The 22,617-nt window shown below is 30.3% G+C and overlaps 1 protein-coding gene across 1 annotated transcript in view; it reads right to left on the bottom strand.

The window, feature by feature from the left end:
* LOC111625025 (DNA primase small subunit-like) overlaps positions 1-22,156 on the bottom strand; it is a 23,477-nt gene extending 1,321 nt beyond the window's left edge. The window contains exons 1-6 of the mRNA XM_023368033.1: positions 21,961-22,156; positions 21,736-21,887; positions 14,670-14,844; positions 14,468-14,604; positions 7,125-7,183; positions 5,652-5,764 (exon numbers count right to left, since the gene is read on the bottom strand). Coding sequence (XP_023223801.1) covers positions 5,652-5,764; positions 7,125-7,183; positions 14,468-14,604; positions 14,670-14,844; positions 21,736-21,887; positions 21,961-22,093 — 769 coding nt within the window. The 5' untranslated portion in view covers positions 22,094-22,156. The remainder of the gene's footprint in view (positions 1-5,651; positions 5,765-7,124; positions 7,184-14,467; positions 14,605-14,669; positions 14,845-21,735; positions 21,888-21,960) is intronic.
* Positions 22,157-22,617: the final 461 nt, after the last annotated feature.

Here is a 22,617-nt window from a genome sequence, read left to right as displayed (position 1 = left end):
GAGGATGGATAGGGTAGTTATTGTACCTGTTGTTCTTTCCTGTACAGGTGTGATACCACACACACTACACAAAAGCCTGGGAACATTAGAATTGAGTAGAAATACATACATAACACTACAGAAGGCCACTATATTGAATACATGCCACATTGTTAGGAAATTCCTGAATACAGACACTGACACACTTATTTAATTTTAGTTTTGTTTTGGTTGCTATGCCTTGACTCTGGTCCGGCATAGTACACAGCCACCGGTGTGAACCGAGTAAAACTCACTAAACTCAATATAATAATAATAATAATAATAATAATAATAAACGCAGAGCCCAAACGGTTAGGAGTTGAAAGTTGAAATTTGGTATACAAGATATGCCATGAGAATGCACATTAAGAAGGGATTTTTTCAAAATTCCCCCCATGGGAGAGAGAGAGAGAGAGAGAGTTAAGGATTACTCTAAAGAACTTGGCTTCTACTGTACTATTTTAGATGCTTTTTTTTGTATTTATGTGGGAAATCGAACATATTTTTAGACCCTTCTGAAAATTCTCAACGATATTTGGTGTTTCATTGTATATAAAGTTGACACGGGAAGTGCATGTGCACAAGTTCACTTTATTCAAACTCTTCATCTTAATGTTCAAATTTATATTTATGAATGATTCTGGAAGATCCAGCTTATTTTTCAAATTTAGTAAACCTGAAGAATAACCCAGAAAGAGTTACAAAAATGTTTATTATTCATCACTTAGTGGTACTATGCACCAGTTAGTGGTTGCAGTGAGTCTTAATCATCATTATCCCGGTGTGGTAAGCAGATATCTAAAAATTTCTAATTTGTCTCAGAAGAGGGGGGACCTAATTCTTGCACACGGTGAAAATGGGTAAGATCAGCTATAATCTAATAATCTTAATCTTTGCCATCGTTACTTTTTGCCCAAGCAATGCCAGACTCATCTGCTAATTTAATTATATATTAATACTTTTTATAATGCAATTTTAATAAATACATGTTTTTCTATAATGTGTTTTATAATTTTAAAACATCAAAAAGTTAAAAGTATTTTATCATTAGTTTCATTCCAAATAAGAAAGAATCAATCAATAAACTTTATAAAATGAACATGGAATATAAGCAGATGCAATTTGCCATATTATAGAGTTAATTATGACCTTTACTGTTTTTATAGGAGCTCTTTTTTACAAAATAATTTTCACAAGTAAAAGATCTTCTATTTCATTATTTTTTACAATTTAACAAGCCCTTTTCAAGTATAACTAAATGCACTTCTGAATATAACAACAATGTTTTAATACCAAAGCAATGTTTTTCAACCATTTTTATGTCATGACACACTTGAATCTATAATTAAATTTATGCGACACACTTAAATTATAAAGATTAAAAAAAGAGTAAAAAGAAGATAGTATTTTTCATAATTTATTTATTAACGCAAAGCGGTTTGTTATAATTTCTATTAAATCGATAATAATTAAAACTCTTTAAAAATCTTTTTTATTTTTCAGTTTATTATAATTGATCTAAGAAAAGCAATTAACATTAATACATAATTTTCATTTAAAAGTGGCATGATAATTGCCTTTAGAAACCTGCCCAACGTCCTGCTATTTCTAGGTTAAAATAATTTGAAGTAAATATGGACAATTGTAGATACATTTTTGATTTAAAGAAAATTTAATTTTAAGTGAAATAATCCAATGTTATGCACAGGGGTGCCTGTATGTCGAGGCACTTACTCTTTATATCTAGGTTGTCCTTTTCCTAATCCCCAAAAATTCTCCAAACAACAGAAAATTTGTCACTTCTAGCCTATTCTGCAAATATAAAAGAAATTAATGAACGATATTTTTCCAATGACCCATGCAACTTCATTGTATATTGACCAAAACCCCATTCCTTATAACAATATATATTACACTTAGCAACAAAGATACAACTTCAATGCAAACTGGAAGTCACATTATTTCAATCCAAAAATTTTCCCCTGAAAGCAGTTAACAGATGACAGGCATGGTTCTATTGTTAAAAGAAAAGTATGATGTACAGGGGCAAGACACCACAGTACTAATTTGAGGTGGAGAGCATATATTTTAAATTAAATTAATTAAAAATTGCAGCCCAGCATTGTGATGATGTCACAATAAATAATTGCTCATGTATAATTAATTTATTTTAACTGAATTCTTAATCAGAATCATTTTTATAACTTACTTTATTATTTATTTTATAAAACACAAGTGAGTTTATTGAATAAAATGTAAAGGCACAGGAAACTGGTGTATTTGGATGTCAGAAATATACTATATTTCCAGACAAATATGAGCATGCTCTTACATGAAAATTGCTTGTTTTTTGGCTTATAAAAGCAATGCACTGCTGTGTCAATGTAAATGCATTGATACAGTAACTATTCAGTCACATTTACAGTAATTACAAACATTCAATTCAACATGTGCAAAAATACAATATTAATGTGTGTAATGTAAATTTTTTAAGAAAAGTTTTATTTTATTATAGCAATTATACATATGTTAAAATTTAAGATTAATGCAATTTATGCATTTGTAATCACTGTAATGTAGGTATAAAATAAATTATATTGTGATGTATTGAGGTGTTCATAGCAGCTGTAGAATGTAACAATTATTCTTTTCAAGAATGATGAATCAGCATGTTTTAACTTTATGGCATTTGTAATAATTTGAAATTATTATAATGTATGGTCTATTTAATTTTCAGCTGTTTAGTCTATAGCTGAAACATGTAACAAAATAAATGCAAAAAAATAAAGCTGTGAAAAATCTGATTGGAAATCTCTTGGCAGAAATACTTTTATGGAATCCATTTATTTGGTTTCTTCTGAATATAACTATTCTGCTAGGTTCTTTTACTCCCCTAATCAAATTAAGACTAAATGTAGTAAATTAAAGAACTGTAATTTTTGTCACTATCACATGTAAAGATTAATAAAAGTCTAATAAAGTTCTAATAATGTTTTGTTTTTAGTCTGGCAAAACTTTTTTAATCAGATAAATTTTAATAAATGTCGCAGAATACTTAACATATAGTAAAGCAATATTAGATATCTTGAGTAAACAAAATCTTTTTATAATTAGTGATAAATCGTTACAGTCTATATTAAATTCATGTCCAAAAACTAAACATGGCCATTAATTTGGCTTATATATCTGGGATCACTGATCAGAACAGCAGTGGAATATTGTATTCTTTGGGTAACAAAACAATTAAAAAGCAAAACTTTATCCAAAGTATTCAAACTGAAAACAAGAGAAGCACTAAGCATTGCTATAAATCTTTTTGACCAGAAAATGATTAATATGGCTTATGTTGCCTCCTGCACAACAATTGCTCATGCTGATTTAAATGTCATTTATCAGTTCTGTTGGGAGTAAAGATTTTCCTTAAATAAAAACAATCTTGAAGTTCGTGGAGTATTCTAGGTAGATGCTGATGAAATGTAATTCATCTCCCAGATTATCCCACACACATTCTATGGGATTTAGGTCTGAGAATCTTGCTGGCAATTTCTTGCAACAAATATCTTCATTGTCAAGAATGCCATTGACTAGTGCAATCTTATGTGAACTGGCACTATTGTCCATGAAATCTATACTCTGTGCCCATAGCATCTCAGAAAAGTCTTATAAATTACAAAACCTCATCTCTGTTTCATCTTGTAGTAATGGCACTCAATTGCAAAATCATGAAATTCAGTGTCCATTACACATAATGCCACCCTAGACCATGATACCATTACCTGCAAACTTGTCTTGCTTCACTGTGTTCATGGCACTATCAGGTTTCCCACTTTCTCTAGATCCTAATCTGATGAGAATCATTCTGTATACTATCTCTGGACTGTTCAGTGAACAGAGCACAATTATTGGGCATCTGGCAAAAAGACTATTTGTCTGAAGCCTTCTATAGACAGTTTTTCATGAAACCAACTCCAGTGGCCATAGACAGCTCTACACAGAACTGCCTACCAGACAATCTTCTGTTATAACATAGTTAATGTCAAAGATTCTGTTAAGGAATGGTAACTCTTAGACATCCACTTCCAAGTTGATGTCCAACATCTACCATTCTTTAAAATCTGGCCCAAAGCCTGAATATGATGCTCTGCAGCACATTTGGAATCCTAGATATACCTCTGTCTGCAACTGGCCTGTTTCTAGCATTCCAATGATTCTTCCACTCTTAAAATCATTTATGTGACATTATCAAACTGTCATCAATGGTTAAACTAAGAAACAATACACACTACTGTATTTATGAAGCCTGCATATTTTGTATATGCTTGTACTTTTTAATGCAACATTCAACTCTGTATATCCTGGTTATTTTTATTATTTGGAAATATCACATAAATTTTCCACTTTTACTTTTTGTTTTATTTTTGGATTGGACAATTATGCTTAGTTTTTGGACATGGGTGTATATAAGCAATAAGAAAAAAAAAATAAGATAGGAAATTCTTATAACTTAACTACTAAACGTTCTTAAGATACAATTTAATTTTAAAATTATTTTAAATCTTAATATAAATTTGAATTAAATTATGAAAATGGCAATAAATAACTATATATACTTAAAAACTAAGGATCAATACAGTGAAACCTCACTTAATGAGCACCTCACACAACAAGCAAAACAAATTGTGAAAAAATGACTCACTCAATGAGCAACATTTTGCATAATGAGTGACCTGGAGAGGGAAAGTCCTGGATTGTGCACATGCTCCATCAGTATGTGTTTAGCACTTGTTCCTCTAGTATCTTAGGGTCAAGTTATAAACTCCATAATGTAACTGCATCCATATTCGTAAATGTTTGCTACACTGGATATCTATAGCAATAGTTATAAAATACCATAAGGCCGTTTCCATATCCTTTAAGGAACAAACTTTTTTTACGGCTTACGAAGCAGTCCATTGTGAGCATGCACAAAATCATTGGCTGATATTGCCAGATTTTACACTATAATTATTTATTCATTTTATCATTTTTCTATTTTTTTATGACCAAAGTAACTCTTATCTTACAATTTTATATTGTTCAGAAGTAGCATTGTCAGTCAGAAGATATGTTTCAACCAATTTGTTGCTTCTGGTACAACTTCTGATTGTATAGCGACTGACTTAGCACATGCGCAGTTCGTCAATTCGCTGTATCCCTACCATAAGTTTGGTCAATCCAAACTTTTCTTAAAGAATACGGTACAGCCATATGGTTATGTTACGAAGTTTATAACTCGACGTTTAGTGTCACTTGTGATCACATATTTTTCAAAACTTGTGTTCAGACATATTACATATAAACATCAACAACCATAGCCTGTTATATAATAAACACACCAAACAATATGCCAAATTCTTGGGCTATGTAAAGGTTATAATTAAATACAGTATAATTTTCTTTGAATACACGTTATACATAAAATATTTGAGTATTTTTCCGGCATGGACTGCATTATAGTATTTTACATTCATTTATATAAGAAAAATTGTTTCACTTAATGAGTATTTTGCATTACAAGTAAGATTCTGGAAAGAATTATGTTCATTAAGCAAGATTCCACGTATTATGATTGTAGGTGTGAAAAAGGATATTTTCATCATTAAAAAGTGAAATAATCTTCTTACAGTTTTTTTCTGTGCTTAAATAATCTTGTTTATCCAAAATTAAATCTTCAAAATACTTTTCAATAATTGCTAAAGATGACCTATAAAAATAAAATTGTGAAATCTTAATTTATAAAAAAATTTTCTCCCTCCTTTCAATTAGTAATAATTTCTGAGTTTTATTATTTTTTGCCAATATCTATATAATTTAATAGTTATCTGATATGATATATATACTGTATATATAATAAATAGCTTATATAGCTTCAATGCAATTATAAGTGCAAAAAGAAAACCTTAAAAGTTTTGCAATTAGTACAAAATGTTTGCAAATCTTCATTGTATATTCATATAATAAATATTATAAGATCTTAGTCAAATTATTAATTTTTAAAAATATTCCTTTTAAATCTATTTTTCACTCAGTTATGTTTGAAAACACTAACTAAAATCTATTTTATTTTTATACTAAGAAAAGATGTTCTGAATGCAAATAGAATTTACTTCCAAAAGTATACACCAATTTAAAAATTTCAGCAATTAAGAATGTATAACATAACCATTATTAGGATTTTTCTTGAGTGAAAAATGCTTGGTGAATTCTTCATTCACTGTATATATGTATGCATATGTATGTGTATGTATATTTATATTTATTAAGAGGGTCATATCATAATTATCAATCACTAATAAATAAAACAATATATAGTATAAATATAAAAATGTAAAGTATCAATCTATTACAAGAAATTCCTTAAACATCACTTATGCACCTGCAGTTCTCTTGCAGAGAAATGCAGTTGTAAAGAACAGCCAAATTTGTTGCATGACAATGCTCCACTGCCATACTACTGGCATGATAGCAATGCTGCAGTAGAAATGGGATTGAAAGATCCTTGAGTATTTGCCCTATTCACTCAACATGTCTCCCGGCAATTTTGACTTGTCCTGGATCTTTTATGAGGTTCAATGATTCTCATCAACAGATTCCATTCATGCAGTTGAATGGTCCATACACTATCTGTGAAAACAGTTCTACAGTATCTGTAAGACATTTGGCAACAGATGCTACACATGACCAGAGACTATGCAAAGGGCCTGAAAAACTTTGTTAAGTATAAACCAATTCATACTTTTTTATTTATTAGTGATTAATAATTATCACATGATCTTTATATACAACGTATACACATTTTTTCTAAATAAGTTTGCTAATTTATGAATTCATCTCATATGGTGAGAAATACAATAACTTTTTATTTAACTTCAGCATTTAACATATTTTACAGATATTTCTGAAGAATGAAACAAGACAGCAAAAGATATTAACATTACTTTTTTGACTTCTTTATTTTGAGTCTGCATATTTAATCAGAATAGAAATGCTATTTATAATATAAGACTAATTAAAAACAAAGTTTAAAAGATGGAAAAAATTGTTTTAAAATTTTAAACTCTTACTTTATTGATGGATGAATTCTTTCTCCAAGATAAACTTTCTTTGTTTTGTATTCACCACCCTATTAATTTAAAATTATTAATAATGTTTTTCTAATTTTGTAATTAATTCCATTTAACTTAAGAAATTTCTTAAAATAGTTTAGTTAAATTTAATTACATTTATAGAATTTAGGTTTTTTCTTTAGATTTATAAATAAAAATTATGAATAGTCAAAAAACTAAAAAATTTGTCATTCAACTTGAAAACAAAGCAGCAAGATTTAGCATTTCCATCAAAAATAAAAAACTGTTATTAATATCAATAAAGTTATCTGTTACAAATATTAATATAGCTAATATATCACTGGTATAATATTGATATTTTGTGGAGATAAAATATATATAAAATTAGAGGTAAATAAACACAATATTAATATATTACGTTGCTAAACTTAGGTTAAATTTGTACCATTCTTTTCTGTTTTATAGCTATCCTAGTTCTTATGTATTATTTTTTATTTGTTTATTCCATTCATCAGTAGTCTGTTCTGTAGTGACATTACTGTCATATATAGGTGTTGAGAAAAAAATGAGAAGTGTTGTCTCATCCATGTGTGAGGACTAGGCAAGGTGAGCCACCCTGGCTCCTTTTCTGCTTGCAGAGCAGGCTACAGTTGGAATCTGACACTGAATCAAAAGATCTTGAAAAATGTTTTAAAACATTTTTCAAGATCTTTTGATCTCGTAAAATAATTTTATGTAAATACTTTTGACTCCTGTAACTTATCAAGTGTTTGTTTTTGGGTTTTGTATTTGACAAAAAAAATATTATTATGAGTAATAAGTAACCACACAAGCATATTTGCATTGTCAATACAGTTTTTTTTTAGTCAAATCACAACCTTTCTGTTTTTTAATTAACACTTAGTGTTCCAGAATGCACTTTAGGGATATTTTTTGCCCTCTTCAGCTGGATAACATATTCTATTTTGTACTCAACAATATCAAATTATTGATTTCCAAATTATTATTTAATTTATAAATTTATTCCAAATTATTTTCAAATTATTAATTTCCACAGTTTAAAATACTGATTTGTATAATGTAAAATTTTAAAATGTAAATAAAGTATAGCTGCCATATAAACCAATATTTACATTACAATAATAATAAAATTATTTTAAAATCCAATAAACACAGTAACAGTACTCAGCATGCATTTTCATTTTAAGATCCTCAACACCATAATAATAGCAAAAAGTTCAACAAAAATACTAGACACTGTAATGATACTTTACAACATTATGCAATGGTAACATTCCTTTCTTGTAACCGACGTAAATTTATTTCTTAATTATTAACTCTCATAGATTTCTTTTCAATATTCCTTCTTTTTTTAAATTCAGCACTATTTCATATCCCATTCAGATTGATTAAGCTGCCAACAGATATCAGCTAGCATAATAACCATAAAATTAGAATAAGTTGAAGTAGCATTACAACAACAGAATTGTCAAGATCGGATAATAGAATTAGTGACTTCTGTATTAAAAATAATCATTTTAAATATAAAGAAAATTGATACACCCAAAAGAAAGATTAACTAATGGATAGTTCTATCACCCAAAAATTAGCAGAGATGACATTGAATAATAGAATAAAGCAACTAGAAGGCATTACATTTTATAGATGTTATGCAAATGATAGTTTTATTCTTGCAAATAGAAAGTGAGAAATTTAATAAAATTACTTATTTAAATTTAACAATTGAGATAAAAAAGAAGTAATAATTTTGTAATTAGAAAATATATTAAATCCTGCCAGATTTAAGCCCTAAGTGTTAATTGAAAAACAGAAAGATGTGCAATTTGTCTAAAAAACTGTAACAGCAATGCAAATATGATCGTGTAGTTACTTATTACTCTTGGTAGATTATAGCTAGAAAGCATATAATGCATGTATTATTATGTTTTTACAAAAATTTAAAAATAAACACAAAACATATGCCTTTTAAAACAAATTCTATCACACAAAGTATAGAGGAAAATCCAGAAAATGCTTCTTTAGTAAAGCACATTAAAGAAATAGATAAAAATATACTTGCAGCATATACATGTTCTTTTTGCAACATTATGATTTTTTCCAAAAAATAATATAACAAACATAGATTTTAATGATTAGGTTGTTTTATTAGCCAAGCTAAATGTTATTAGTTCACACTAATATTTGAGTGAAGATTAGTTTCGATTGCTTACATCATACAATGCCTGATCCTTTGCAGACATGATATGTGAAATGATAAAATTTGTTTGTTGTTATTCTATTATATTGATCAACAGACAAATCTAATGATGAGAAACTCATTTTTCCGTTATTCTGAGATACAGAAAGGTGAAGAAAGTATTCCTTTCCATTGTGTCATTGGAAAATGTATCAATTACTAACTATTTGAAAATGCCCACCAGTGGCCAAGCGGTCTTCGTACCCTGAACACTGGGAGTTTGGTTGTGGGTTTGCACCTCGCTCGGATGGGCTGGCCACATGGAGTTTTCTGGGTTTTATCCACGTCTCTAATGCCTAAATAGGGGCCAGTTTCCCTTAAAAAGATCTCCCAGAAGGCATCCCCTCCTAGGTAGATCGCCCAAGTGTTGTGTTGCCATAACTTAACAAACAAACAAACTATTTGAAAATCATATTTGAAAGAATAATTGCAGTTAGAGCTTGGAGAATACTTTTTTGCTTTATTGTATACTTATCAAAAGTACACAATAAAGCCAGAAACTAACTGATAGAGCAGTAAATATGACATAACTGTGATAGTTTGGTAACAGAAATAGTGAACATAAAAAAGTTTCATATGTTTTCTGGATATCAACATACACACAAAAAATGGGAGTATTTCCACATCCGGGTATCGCAAACCACTTACAATCCAATTTTTACTCCAGCTTCATATAATCCCTTCAAATGTAGCAGCATTTAAAGTCTTTGTAAAAAGAGCATTCACACACTCTTCCACTATCAAGGAAAGAATTCAAGAATTGCATTACATCACCTAATTAGCTATTCAACACTTATCTAGCCTGGTTAATCAAAGGTTTAATTAACAATTATGTAGATCAAGACCAAAAAACAGCAATGACAGATCAAATTGTCATTGCCAAAAAAGTTTGTGAGGTATAACAAAATCCTGATGGTTATAATCCGTGAAATAGCAGATGGCAACAACTTTTCCTTAGAAGGAACCCCATCATCTATGCTCTTCTTAGAAATTCCAAAGACCATCACAATAGGCTGTATCTTCCAGGGTGTACTCCATATCCCTCTGAACTACAGAGATGGTTGTCATATACAATATATTGGGGCAATAATACATCCATTAAAACAACATTTACAAAAACATCTCAGCATGATTAATAAAGAGCAAAAAACAATGGTATTATCTGCCTACGCCATGGATGAGGATGTGCAAGTACACATTGATGACGCTCATTTACCATACATGGGATTCTCTGCAAATCAAGTACCTTGAAATGTTAGAAAATTTACAAGGCCAGCAAAAGCAACACAGCAATTAACTATAAAGACAATAACACTTTGTCACCAGCTTAAAGAGCATTATTTGAAATTTATTATTATTATTATTATTATAATTATTATTATTTTTTTACATCCTAGTGAAACGACATCACTGAAATGCCCAGATGCCATTCTATTCATATTTTAAATTGTAATATTCTATTCTTCACATATTTTGGAACCTCACAATGGTCCCATAGGATATACGGTGCTATATCCTTTTCTTTTTTGTTTGGAGTTTGTTCCTTTAAGATCCAATCCAAGATGTGAAAGAAACATTAAAGAATGGGCCTAATTATGTACCGAACGATAGAAACATATGGCAAACCTCAATGGCAGAAATGTAGAGGGGGATGATCAGCTTGAGCAATGTAGAGAAAGATTATTTCAGACGGAAAATGATACACAATGAAAAGAAGATACAAAAGGTACAGAAAAAAGAGCAAATGGAGATAAAATACACAAAAGAATGGTTAACCAAGAATCAATTAGTGTTAACAAATGCTGATAAAGCCAAACAAATGGTTATTATGGAAAGAAAGCACTACAATGAAGCAATGGAGGAATATATTAAAAAAAACAGATTGTGAAATTGTAGATGAAAAGATATTAGCAATCACAGATAAGAAAGTTAAAAAACTTGAAAAAACACCACTAATGCCCATCTTAACGTTCCTAAAAAAATCACATAACCCCAATCCACAGATGCCTAGAATATTCGCATTCGTGAAAACACACAAAGAAAATAAGGAAATCAGGCCTGTGGTAAAAAAATGTAACACACCAACGTACACACTGGAAAAAAGATTAAAGGAATACATAAAAGGAAAAATGGAAGATAATGGTTATGTGACCCATGATCCAACCAAAGTAGTAAAAGAAATACAAAACTTAAATTTAATGAATGATGAAATAGGAAAGGTGATGGATTTTGAGAGTCTGTACCCCTCTATAAATCTATCCTCTTGCTACAACGAATTAATTGAATTTGTGGTACAACAAAATCAAGAGGTAGAGACATACTTGGAAAACCTACAGGATTTGGCAAACCTAGTTTGTTTTCAGTCCTCTTTTAAATTCAATGGAATAGTATACAAACAAAAGAAAGGGGTCCCAATGGGAAGTCCTACATCAGGACTCCTATGTGAACTAGTAATAAGGAAATTGGAAAAGAACATCCTCATAGATTTTTCCGAAAGCATCATATTATACAAACAATACATGGATGATGTATTGATAATTTGGAAAGACAACCAACATATTAATGATTTCCTAACTGCAATCAACAACAATGACCATGGTTTGAAACTAAAAATTGGAACAAAAAAGCCATAAAAACCTCAATTTTTTGGACATTGACATGGAATTTAAACTAGGAAATATACGAACGGCAGTATATTTGAAACCTTTACATGCTCCATTATACATACCTTCATGGTCGAAGGACCCTTATATATATAAACTGTCTGCATTTAAGGCACTTATCAAGAGGGCCTTCTTGTACTGCACCAATGTGCAAGACCGTAACAAGGAAATGGATAGAATACAAAAAGTAGCAAGGAGTTTAGGATACAAAATGTCCACAATCAGAGGCCTTATCAGAAGTTATGGTAAACAAAAACTACAACTACAACACATAACAACACAACTGCATTCAACAAGTTCACATACAATGAACAAACAAGAAAAGCTGTGGATGAGCTAGGAAAATACAAAAACACAAAGATAATTTACAAACGAGCACCCAACATATATAGATTATTAAGGAACAATAAGGACAAAATAAGAATGGAAGAGCAAGCGGGGGTATACACTATCCCGTATGAAACCAACAAATAGGAGTTGATAAAGAATATGTAGGGGTGACCAGAAGAAACCTTGCAGTGAGTGTAAAAGAGCACAAATACAGTGTTAATAAAGGACTCAACAGCACGATATTGGCAAGCATGGCACAGTCGGACGGAGCAATAGTTAAATGGGATGAAGCAAAGATCATAAGAATGGTGCACTCACCGTCCATTGTGATGGACATGGAAAAGATAGAAATATACAAAAGTAAAATGAGGAAACGCTGTTTAAATGCAAAGGATGCAAATACATTACCAACAGCATGGAATACAAAATAGAAAAATGTATGGGTTTCAATAATCTATAAAACAGGAACTGGAGGTTATAAGTTGTTATATTATAATTTAGATGCATGTAAAATTCATTATTTAATTTTTGATAATATGTAGCATGTTTAATGACATATTTTATATTTTATTTTTATTTATGTAATATACAAAAAGTTGTTAACTTATTTCAAAAATTCAAATCAAAATAAAATTCGAACGAATGGTTCCATTTTGGAACGATAAATGAAAACCTCAGGATGGCCTATCCAAATAGGCTGAAAATGTTTGAATAAAGAGAAAAAACTCGGCAAATAGAATTCAGGTGTGTTCATATTATTATAATTAATATTGCTGAGAAGGAAAGAGATAGTACAGTAGATCCCCCTATAAAACCGTTTCCTATAGTTATGATTCCTATAAAAATTGTGGCAGTATCTGTAAACAACGGTAAAAATAACTCCTATAATATGTAAAACGTCATCGGGCAGCCGAACTACTTTCCCGCCGTCCGTAGCGCCACGCTACGGACGTTTAGGCGGATAAATTGAGTTTAGTATCGTCTGTTCATATAATTATATATAAATTAGGTACTGTATATATAATTATATATTAACTTAATTTATTGTAACTTTATTATAATTAAATATATATTTTTCGCCGTCTAGCGTCACGCTACGGCGAGTTAGGCGACCTATCGTCTGTTTAGTACTGTAATTTTATACATTTCTTGTGAAAGAAACATTTCTTATTTAACGGCCATAAAAATTATTTATATTAATGATGTCTCCAAAGGTCAACGAAGTTTTCGCAGAAAAATAATATCAGAAATCGCGGCCGCAATTTGATGCGCTGTTCCGCGACGAAACCAAGCTTTAGCAACGGGCGTAGTCGAACGGTACACACTCGGTAAGCAATCCTACAATTTTTTGTTTATAACGTAGTTTATACGGATTATTTTCAAAAAAATATACGTATTTTGGAAATGTTGAGTCGAATTAGTCTAGAATCGATTAATTTTATGAAAGAAAACCTTTCAAACAGCCGTAATCCGTAAACTATGATTCCTACAAAATTGATTCATAAAGAACGGAACGTATCTACCGTCTTATAGGGGGATCTATTGTATATGTATGTATATATATACACACACACACACACACACACACACACACACTGTATTATTGGGCTGCATTTTGAAAAAATTGTAGACCTGTAAATTCCCACTGTCATCTGTGTCTTTCCTTAATCTTGAGAACAGAGTTAGATAGATGAAAGACAAGACCTGATATGGAAATTTTAGGGGCATGCAAACCAAATCAATTTCAATTAAAAAATTTTCCTCTGAAAGATGTTATATAGATCACTGGCACAACTCTATTGTTAGAGGAAAAGTATGGTGTATAGGGGCAGCAAGACACTACAGTACTAATTTGAAGTGGAGAGCATAAATTTTAAATTAAATTAATTAAAAATATGAATAAAAAAATTGATATACACTGTGTATTATTAAATTAAGGAATAATTATTAAAGATTTCTTTATTACTATATATTACATGTATTTTATTTGTATTCATTTTTATTATTCTTTTTTGTAAATTTACTGTTTATTGTTTTTCATGAGAAGTCATTTGAAGCTTATTATTCAAAAATAATATACCATAAAATACCTTTACAACTGCCAAATATTCTACTATAACAGAACGAGCTTTAGAAGGAAGTGATTGAGCACTATCATCACAGACCCAGCAGTGAACACCTCTTCTTCCAGAATATACCCATAAGTGATGATACAATCCAAAATCATCTGTATTTGACAAAATTTAAATATGTTAAAAATATGAAAATTTTCTTCTTCAGTTTAGAACTTACCACTTAATATTTTTGATAATATCTTCATAGCTATCGTCATAAATGGCCAGCATCTTGCACATATATCAGCACCAGTGCAGCATGTTCGAACATCATCATAATCAGTCATATCAATATCAAAAACTAATTCTTTTTCCACTGCTAAAAAATTGGCTGCAGTGCGGTAGTTTTTTGGCTGCAAATTATCAAGTTTTTCTGTTTCATAAATTTCATTTTTCTAAATATTTAAGTTTGTTAATGCAAAGATTCAATAAAATTTATTCTAATTTAGATAAAACTTAAAAATTAATGTAAATTTAATAATCAAAACATAAAGCGTGCAATGCACCAAATACAAAATTTGTTTGTAACTGTTTATTAATCTTTGTAGTGCTCCCTTGATAATCTATAGCATGATATTTAATACCAGATTTTTTACAAAAAAGGAACACCACGATTACCCATTTTGATGGTTTATTTTTGACATATTGCTAGACATTCAATTTTCCTTTACATGTTATCATTTGTTCATCAATGCAAAGACATTCTTCTAAATCAAATTACCTTCAATCCATAATTGGCCTAACTTTCCAAAATCCATCATTTTGTGAGTTATTTTTAGTAACATTGTTGACAAGATAAAGGTTGGTTTGCAAGCTGGAAAATCTATTGAAAGAAATGTTATCAGCAATGCTGGATAATCTGATGCTCTTTGCCAATTCATTCAGTATTGTGGAAACTTCAGAATTCCCATTATAAGATGGACTAGAAAGAGTTTCCTTACTTCACATTCAAAAGTGTTCAATTCCAAGCCATTTGTCTGCATTGAATACTCATTTGTTCTGTTTGCAATCAGTTCAAAAAAACACATCATTGTAGTATGAACAAAACAGTGAAAAGGGAGTAGGTAGCACTTGAGAATCTAAAACTTCTATGGTTTCTTTTCATTGCCTTTTCTCTTTTCTAAAAGTTTTCCTTTTCCACTGAAAATCAATCAATCTTGACTTTTTTCATAACATTTTTTACACTATTTCTGGTACTAAAAAGTAAAGCATCCTCATCTGAGCTTTTGGATTCATCAATATTAGCAGGAGATGAAACAAAAAATTTGCAATCATCATCAAAATGTTCTCTTTCATAATATGAAATATCACCATTTTCCAAACTATTCAATAATGCTTCTACATCTTTATCCTTGAGATATCTTTTTCATTCCTAATCACACTTTTATGGAACTACCTATTAAAAGAGGGAATTAAAAATAACAATATAATGCTTTTTAAAATAAAAATGATATCTACTTTCTTACAAAATAAAACAAATTGTAAAAGGCCTAATTTTGAGGGCAGAAATGAGTTTTTAAAAAATTAAATGCTAATAACAAATAAAATTTTCATTAAGTCCAACTTATCTGAGATATGACATAACACCCTCTATCTCTCCATTCACTCAAACTTTAATATCAGTATCCCTTATATACAAGTTACTGTGCCAAATTTCATTTCTTACTCTTTATCCTTTCCTGAGATATTAAACAAAATAGATGGCAACAAGCACACATGCATCCATGGAATTTTTATCATTCCTTTTTTTACTTTTTATAGGTTCAGGAGGTTTCAAAACATGGAGATTTGCAAAAAACCCAAATGGTCAAATTTGACATAATTCTAATGTTTTCCTGTGATATATAGAGTGACTTAAAAAAGTCTGAATATAGCAGTTAATAATTTTTAAAATGTCTCAGAAAACCTTGTTATTATTTGTTACTTCCACATTTTTTGTTTAATAGATTGTATATATTGTTTATAAATATATAAACTTTTTAAAACAATGAGCATTTTATATACATATAAAACAAATTTGCTTAGAAAATGCATGCCAAATAAGTCTGCATACAAGTAGATTCTTTTTCAAACTCACACCATAAAATACCTCTGAAAGTTCAAATTTATCCATTACTAGTTGTTGTGTGTTACAAATTAGATCAGTTATGTAACTGTTTCTTGTTTTTGTTAAAATACAATGTCATGTAAAGAAAATATGGATACTTTGAGATCGGGATGTAAATTGTCACAAAATATGTATCAATTAATAATTAAACTTTGTAATAAAGGAAAAACTATGAGATAGAAAATGTTATTGAAAAAGTCCATTCCAGCATTTGAAGGGTAATTGATAACTTTAAACCAACAAGAATCTACTCTCAAAGTCTAGATCAGGAAGACCAAAAATATTCATACTTACAAGAACAAAAAATTATAAAGGAAGTAAAAATAAACCCAAAAGTAAATGTAATAAAAATAGCAGCAAAAAACCACATCTGAAAATAAAAAGGTTAGTGCAGAAACAACACACAATGTTTTAAAAAGTGCAAATTATCATGAATGCACTGCCAGACAGAAACTATTGATTTCTAAAGTCAATAGAAAGAAGTGTTTAGAATTTGCTTGAATATGTAGAGAAAATTTAAGACTTTTAAAAGTGTGTGTTATTTAGTGGTGAAGTAAACTTAATATATTTGGCTCTGTCTGAAGAGAACATGTGGCAAAAGCCCAACACAGAATTTCAAGCAAAGAGTTCAAGTACCACTGTTAAATATGGGGGTGATAATGTGATGGTATGGGGTATATGGAGCTGGTGAAGTTAGAACATTAAAATTCATCAATAGAACAATGAATAGATATGATTATTTAAATATTTTAAAACAAAATTTAAATAGTAGTGCACAGAAATTGGGATTAGAGAATAACTTCGTATTCCAACAAGACAATGATCCCAAGCATTCTTCACATGTTCTGCAAAAATAATTACTTTATTAATGCTCAAAGACAACTGCTTAAACTCCTCAATCATCTGATCTTAACCTCATAGAACACTTGTGGGATTTATCAAAATGATGAATACAAAACCATAATATTACATCTAAAGTTACACTAAATGCTGCCTTGCAAGAATAATGATATAAAATAAGAGAAGTCACTTCAAAATTAGTTTCATCAATGAGAAAACATTTTAAGTTATTAGACAAAAAGCATTTGCTCCAAAATACTAGTATGAATTTGGTTAAGTTTTTTCGAAACAGTTTGTATTTGTATGCAGACCTTTATGTTTTAAATTTTCTTTATCTTGTTAATATTGTTATTCATTACCTTATGTTTAGTGTTAACTGCTTTTTACTTTCTTATTATGTATGTAGTTCATGTATAGACAGTGTTCTGAAACATGCTTTTGCATCTTAAAGGACATTTGGTGACTTTATTAACTGATTTATGCAGACTTTTTGATCACTCTATATAACAGCTAGAAAAGTAAAAAGTACACCAATGTTTGGAAAAATATTTTATGCAAATATCAGCTATTATTGTATTAACAACTACCTAACTAAATATAATCTCTGTACAACCTAATTATATCAATTAAAATTCTGAAATAAGTTTTAATGACAGAAACAGAAAAAACTGTTTTGACTTACATGGAAAATTCCTAGCAAGTTCTTCATCTTTGAAGAACATTCCAAACCAACATTTTCTTGATATCAGATGACACAATTGGGTCTAAGAAAAGCTTTCTACTAGAAACAACAAATAGTGACAAAATAATGTTCTGTCCAAACCAATTTATTACAAAGCAACTCAAAGTTGTGTAACAAATATAGTATACTGTGAATGAAAGGGTTAACAAAATTTGATAAAATCCAAAATGTACAATTATAAGTTTTCATAAATTGTTTTTAAATTATATTTTTGTTATCATGTTTTAAAAGTATATACTCTATAGAACTTACAAACAAATAAATGATTCTTTCAATATGCTAACAAATGTTATACAATATACTTTTTACAATTACACCAGGGGCCTAAATGCATTTCAAGAAAAATATAAGTAGAGTCACCATAATAGTTGAAGGCAAAATAAAAGGGAATTTATTCATATTTTCAATCTAGTAAATGTAAGCATATAATATAAAGTTTCAATTTACACTTTCCTTTGGGACACAAAAAACAATTTTAAATATAAGAAAACTATTTTACAACTTAGGTAACAAGTACTATTAAATTTAAAATACCATTATAATAAATGTGCACATGTTCTCGAAGCAACAGAGCTGTTACATTTGTTTATACAATGTTACCCCCTAACCAGCAAATACAATAATACAAGAATTATCAAAAATTTAGTACCTTTTGTCAGATTTAAATCTAAGTGGTTACGATTTAACTATTAACTGCATGATTAGTTGAAAAGTACGGACATTTTGTTTATTTTTTCTAAGTATGGCATAGACATGAACAGAGCCTTTAAAGCAGCGGTCCCCAACCTTTTTATCTCCACGGACCGGTCAACGTTTGATAATTTTACGCGGCCCACTGAGGGGGAACGTTGATTTTTTATATTTTAGATTGATTTAATTTAATTGTATTTAAACATGCCTTCAAAATACAGTTACACCAAAAAATAAATTTAATGTGATTTAACATTTTAACTCACTAGAACGCTAAATCAATGAGAACCCTGAGCACGTTTCTTTGTAACGCGACAGTTCCATCTGGAGGAAGTAGGAGACAATAACACCCGAAGCGTGTTTCTTATGTCCAGTTTATTTCGTTGTTCCGAGAGAAATACACCATAGTAAATAAAACGGAAATAATTTAATGTTCCTTGGGCGGCCCGGTCCCATTTGATCCACGGACCGGTACCGGTCCGCGGCCCGGGGGTTGGGGACCACTGCTTTAAAGTACAGACTGTCCATATTAAATATGGACATATGGTAACCGTAATATAAGGCAATAATAGTTTCAATTGTATGATAACCCTTCAATAAAATTATGTACTATGTAATTGTAAAAAGCATATTGTATTATATATAAAAAGTGATTAAAGGCTAATTGATATACTAACAAACGATATTTATTATCATAACAAATTAATTTATGAATATTGAATTGAACTATTTAGAAAAAACAAAACTACACACATTTGAGTTAATGTGAAATTTAACTAAGAGCTATAAAAAATATTTTTAATGTCGAGAAGTCAACAAAACAAAAATATTTACAAAATATAATTTCAAATACAGTGAGTGATCGGTTAACGAACATAATCCGTTCCAAGACTTTGTTCGCTATCCGAATTGTTCGTTAACCGATTATCAATTTACCATAGATTTGCATGGAAATTTGATTAATTCGTTCTGGAGATCCCCAAAAATTAAAAAAATATGTACTTTCTTACTATGTTCATTTATATGTAATAATATAAATACATATATACGCAGTCTTGCATTTTTATTAGTTATGTTTTTTTTTGTTTGTGGGGGTTAAAGAATCTGTTTAATGTCGATTGCTTTTCTCTCTTCTTCGGGATTTTCAGAAGTAATTACAGTAATAGCATTGTAATTGTAGAGATCCCCAAGCTTATTAATCTCAACCTGGTTTTACGCCATTCTAAGACCGTTGATCTGACATCCCCCACTTCTTCAAAAGATCTTTAATTAATAGCAGATATCGGCATCAATCCTCTTTTTCATAATAAAACATAACTCGCCAAGTTTCTTGGTGTTCTTTATTCAAGAGTTCTTGGCGTTCTTCTGTCGTCAGATTCGTTTCAGGTTCTATTATGAACTCTTTAATGTTCTTTATTTCTCAGAAGTGATTTTTGTTACTCCTTTAGCTGCTTGAATCTTCTTGATTATACTGTATCTTTCTTAGATAAAATTGAACTGTGCCCTACTGTAGATTTGTTCAAGCCATACTGCCCAGCAACATCAGACATCTTGTGAATACTATAAAAGAATTGTTTCTATCAGAAAAATAAAAGGCTGGAATTACAAGGGAGAGTTTCAAAGTTCGGAGGAATACTATCTGATTAGTATATTCCGAGTTGAGCGTCGATGTCAACTTCTTCAATGCTCCAAAAAGTTTCGAATTGTTGCTTGAAGACAAGGGGAAATCAATCAGTATTTGCTGTTTTCGTCGCTTCTTTTTTTATGTTTATTCAGTGAAGTGTCTGTTATCCGAACATGTGTTCGTTGTCCGATCATAAAAATCTTTCGCGAAAGTGTTCATTATCCGATTTGTTCGTTAACTGATCACCCACTGTACAGTGTTTTATAATTGAAGACTTCAGGGTAAGAACATGTTAACTCATTTATAAATTTTCTGGGAAAATTATTCTATAAAGTTCCAAATTTGCCCTGTATTTAGGGCAGGACAAGACTGATTAATTATATTAAATATTTACAGACCAGTCTAGAAATTATGAGTCCTGCATCTGGAAATCATCTGCAATGTAGAAATTCAACATGTTTCTGTTAAGCCGTTGTCACACCTTGCGCAAGGTGCAGCCAACTGCAACCATGACAGCTGTTCTTGTTAACTAGTAAACCCCCTTCGAAAACTGGTGCAACTGCAACCATGACTAGAAACAAAAAGTTTGTTCTATTCACAGTGATTGCAAGTGCGCATCCAATCAGCAAATGCCTTTGTGCCACATCATACGGTAGCAACATTGAAAATAGTTCATCATCATGGTGGAAAGTAAGAGCATTGATACTTTCACAGAATCGAGATTGATCGAGCTTATTCAGGCTCACAAATACCTGTGGAATTTTAATTCTTCATTTTATCAAAGAATTTATCTCTTCATGTATTCTCTCCACCAAAATGATTGCCTTTTTTCTTTTATTCATTGCAGAAAAGGAACTGCTTGCCATTTTAATGAGAAAACTGGCTAAAATTCTGTGAATACTCTGAAGTAGAACGTAAACTGTCGGTAAACTCACGAAAGTAGTCAAAAACAAGCTGCTGTAATTTTATTGGTTTATTATAAGGTCTTGTGTTTTCAAGGCGCAACGCCAGCAAACAATGCATGACCACAAGAAGACGTGCACGACTCGCGCTTGTTGCAGTTGCGGTCACCTGCACAGCTGGAAATCGCATGGTGCAACCACAGCTTTAATTGAATTAACCCACTCTTGCCCCAAGATCTTCAATTATTACAAGCTTATAATGATACATAGAATATTTTTAAACCCATTTATATACTATTTCACATAACAGCATATATAAATAAGTCTAATTATACATACCTCAGAAGAATAAATGGCTCCAATATCAATTTTGTATGGATTTTTCGATTTAATTTCCTTCTCTAACTGTTCTTGATCTTTAAATGATTGAAAACGTAAATATACGTCATCTTTAAGAGTAAAAGAAAATTCCCTATTTGGAAACAGAGTAACTATAACGAAATAAAACACTTTTCTGTAAGGTAAAAACAAAAAAGGTTAATGAATAAATTAAAATAAACTTACCATTTTTATGGCAAATCCATTTATAGAATAGATCATAAGGGAAAAGACGACAATAATATACTGGAAGTAATTCGGGAAGAAGACTAATGTCATAAGTTATATTTTCTTTCGCATCGTCCCTTCTTAATGCCATTTTTAAAACAAACACTTTGCTACTTTCCTACTCGACACGAAACAAGTTTCCCGCCAATATTATTTATAGTAATATAAAAAAAAATTTAGTTTATTCGCCAAAAAATAGCCCAGTTATTACTTGTTCAAAAAATACTTTTTAAATACAAATAATATTATTTGCATTTAATATTTTGTATTTATATTCTCTGCAGATGAATTTATAAAGTTTTATCAAATTTCAAAATATATATATTTTTTCTTTTGATCTTTCCGCCTTATAGGCGCTATGAGGATCTTTTGAAAACATAACCTTTATGGGTTAGCCAGATCCACAATAGAGCGGCCGAGTAGTGAGAAACGGAAGCACGACGCGTCCGAGACAGACCACTCGTGAAAAAAATCTTGGGATTCTCCGCCCGGATTCAATTCTGGGTCTCTAGAGCGGCAGGATGACGCCTTAGCCGCTACGACCATCCATTTACTGATTACTTTTATAGTCACGGATTAAATAACTTCGCACAGAACTGATAGAAAATTAGAGAT

Source organism: Centruroides sculpturatus, unplaced genomic scaffold (assembly GCF_000671375.1).
Source record: "Centruroides sculpturatus isolate CEXI.00-Female unplaced genomic scaffold, Cexi_2.0 scaffold40, whole genome shotgun sequence".
Classification (NCBI taxonomy): Eukaryota; Metazoa; Arthropoda; class Arachnida; order Scorpiones; family Buthidae; genus Centruroides; species Centruroides sculpturatus.
The sequence above is the reverse complement of the archived record's forward strand: the minus strand, read 5'-3'. Positions and strand labels throughout refer to the sequence as shown.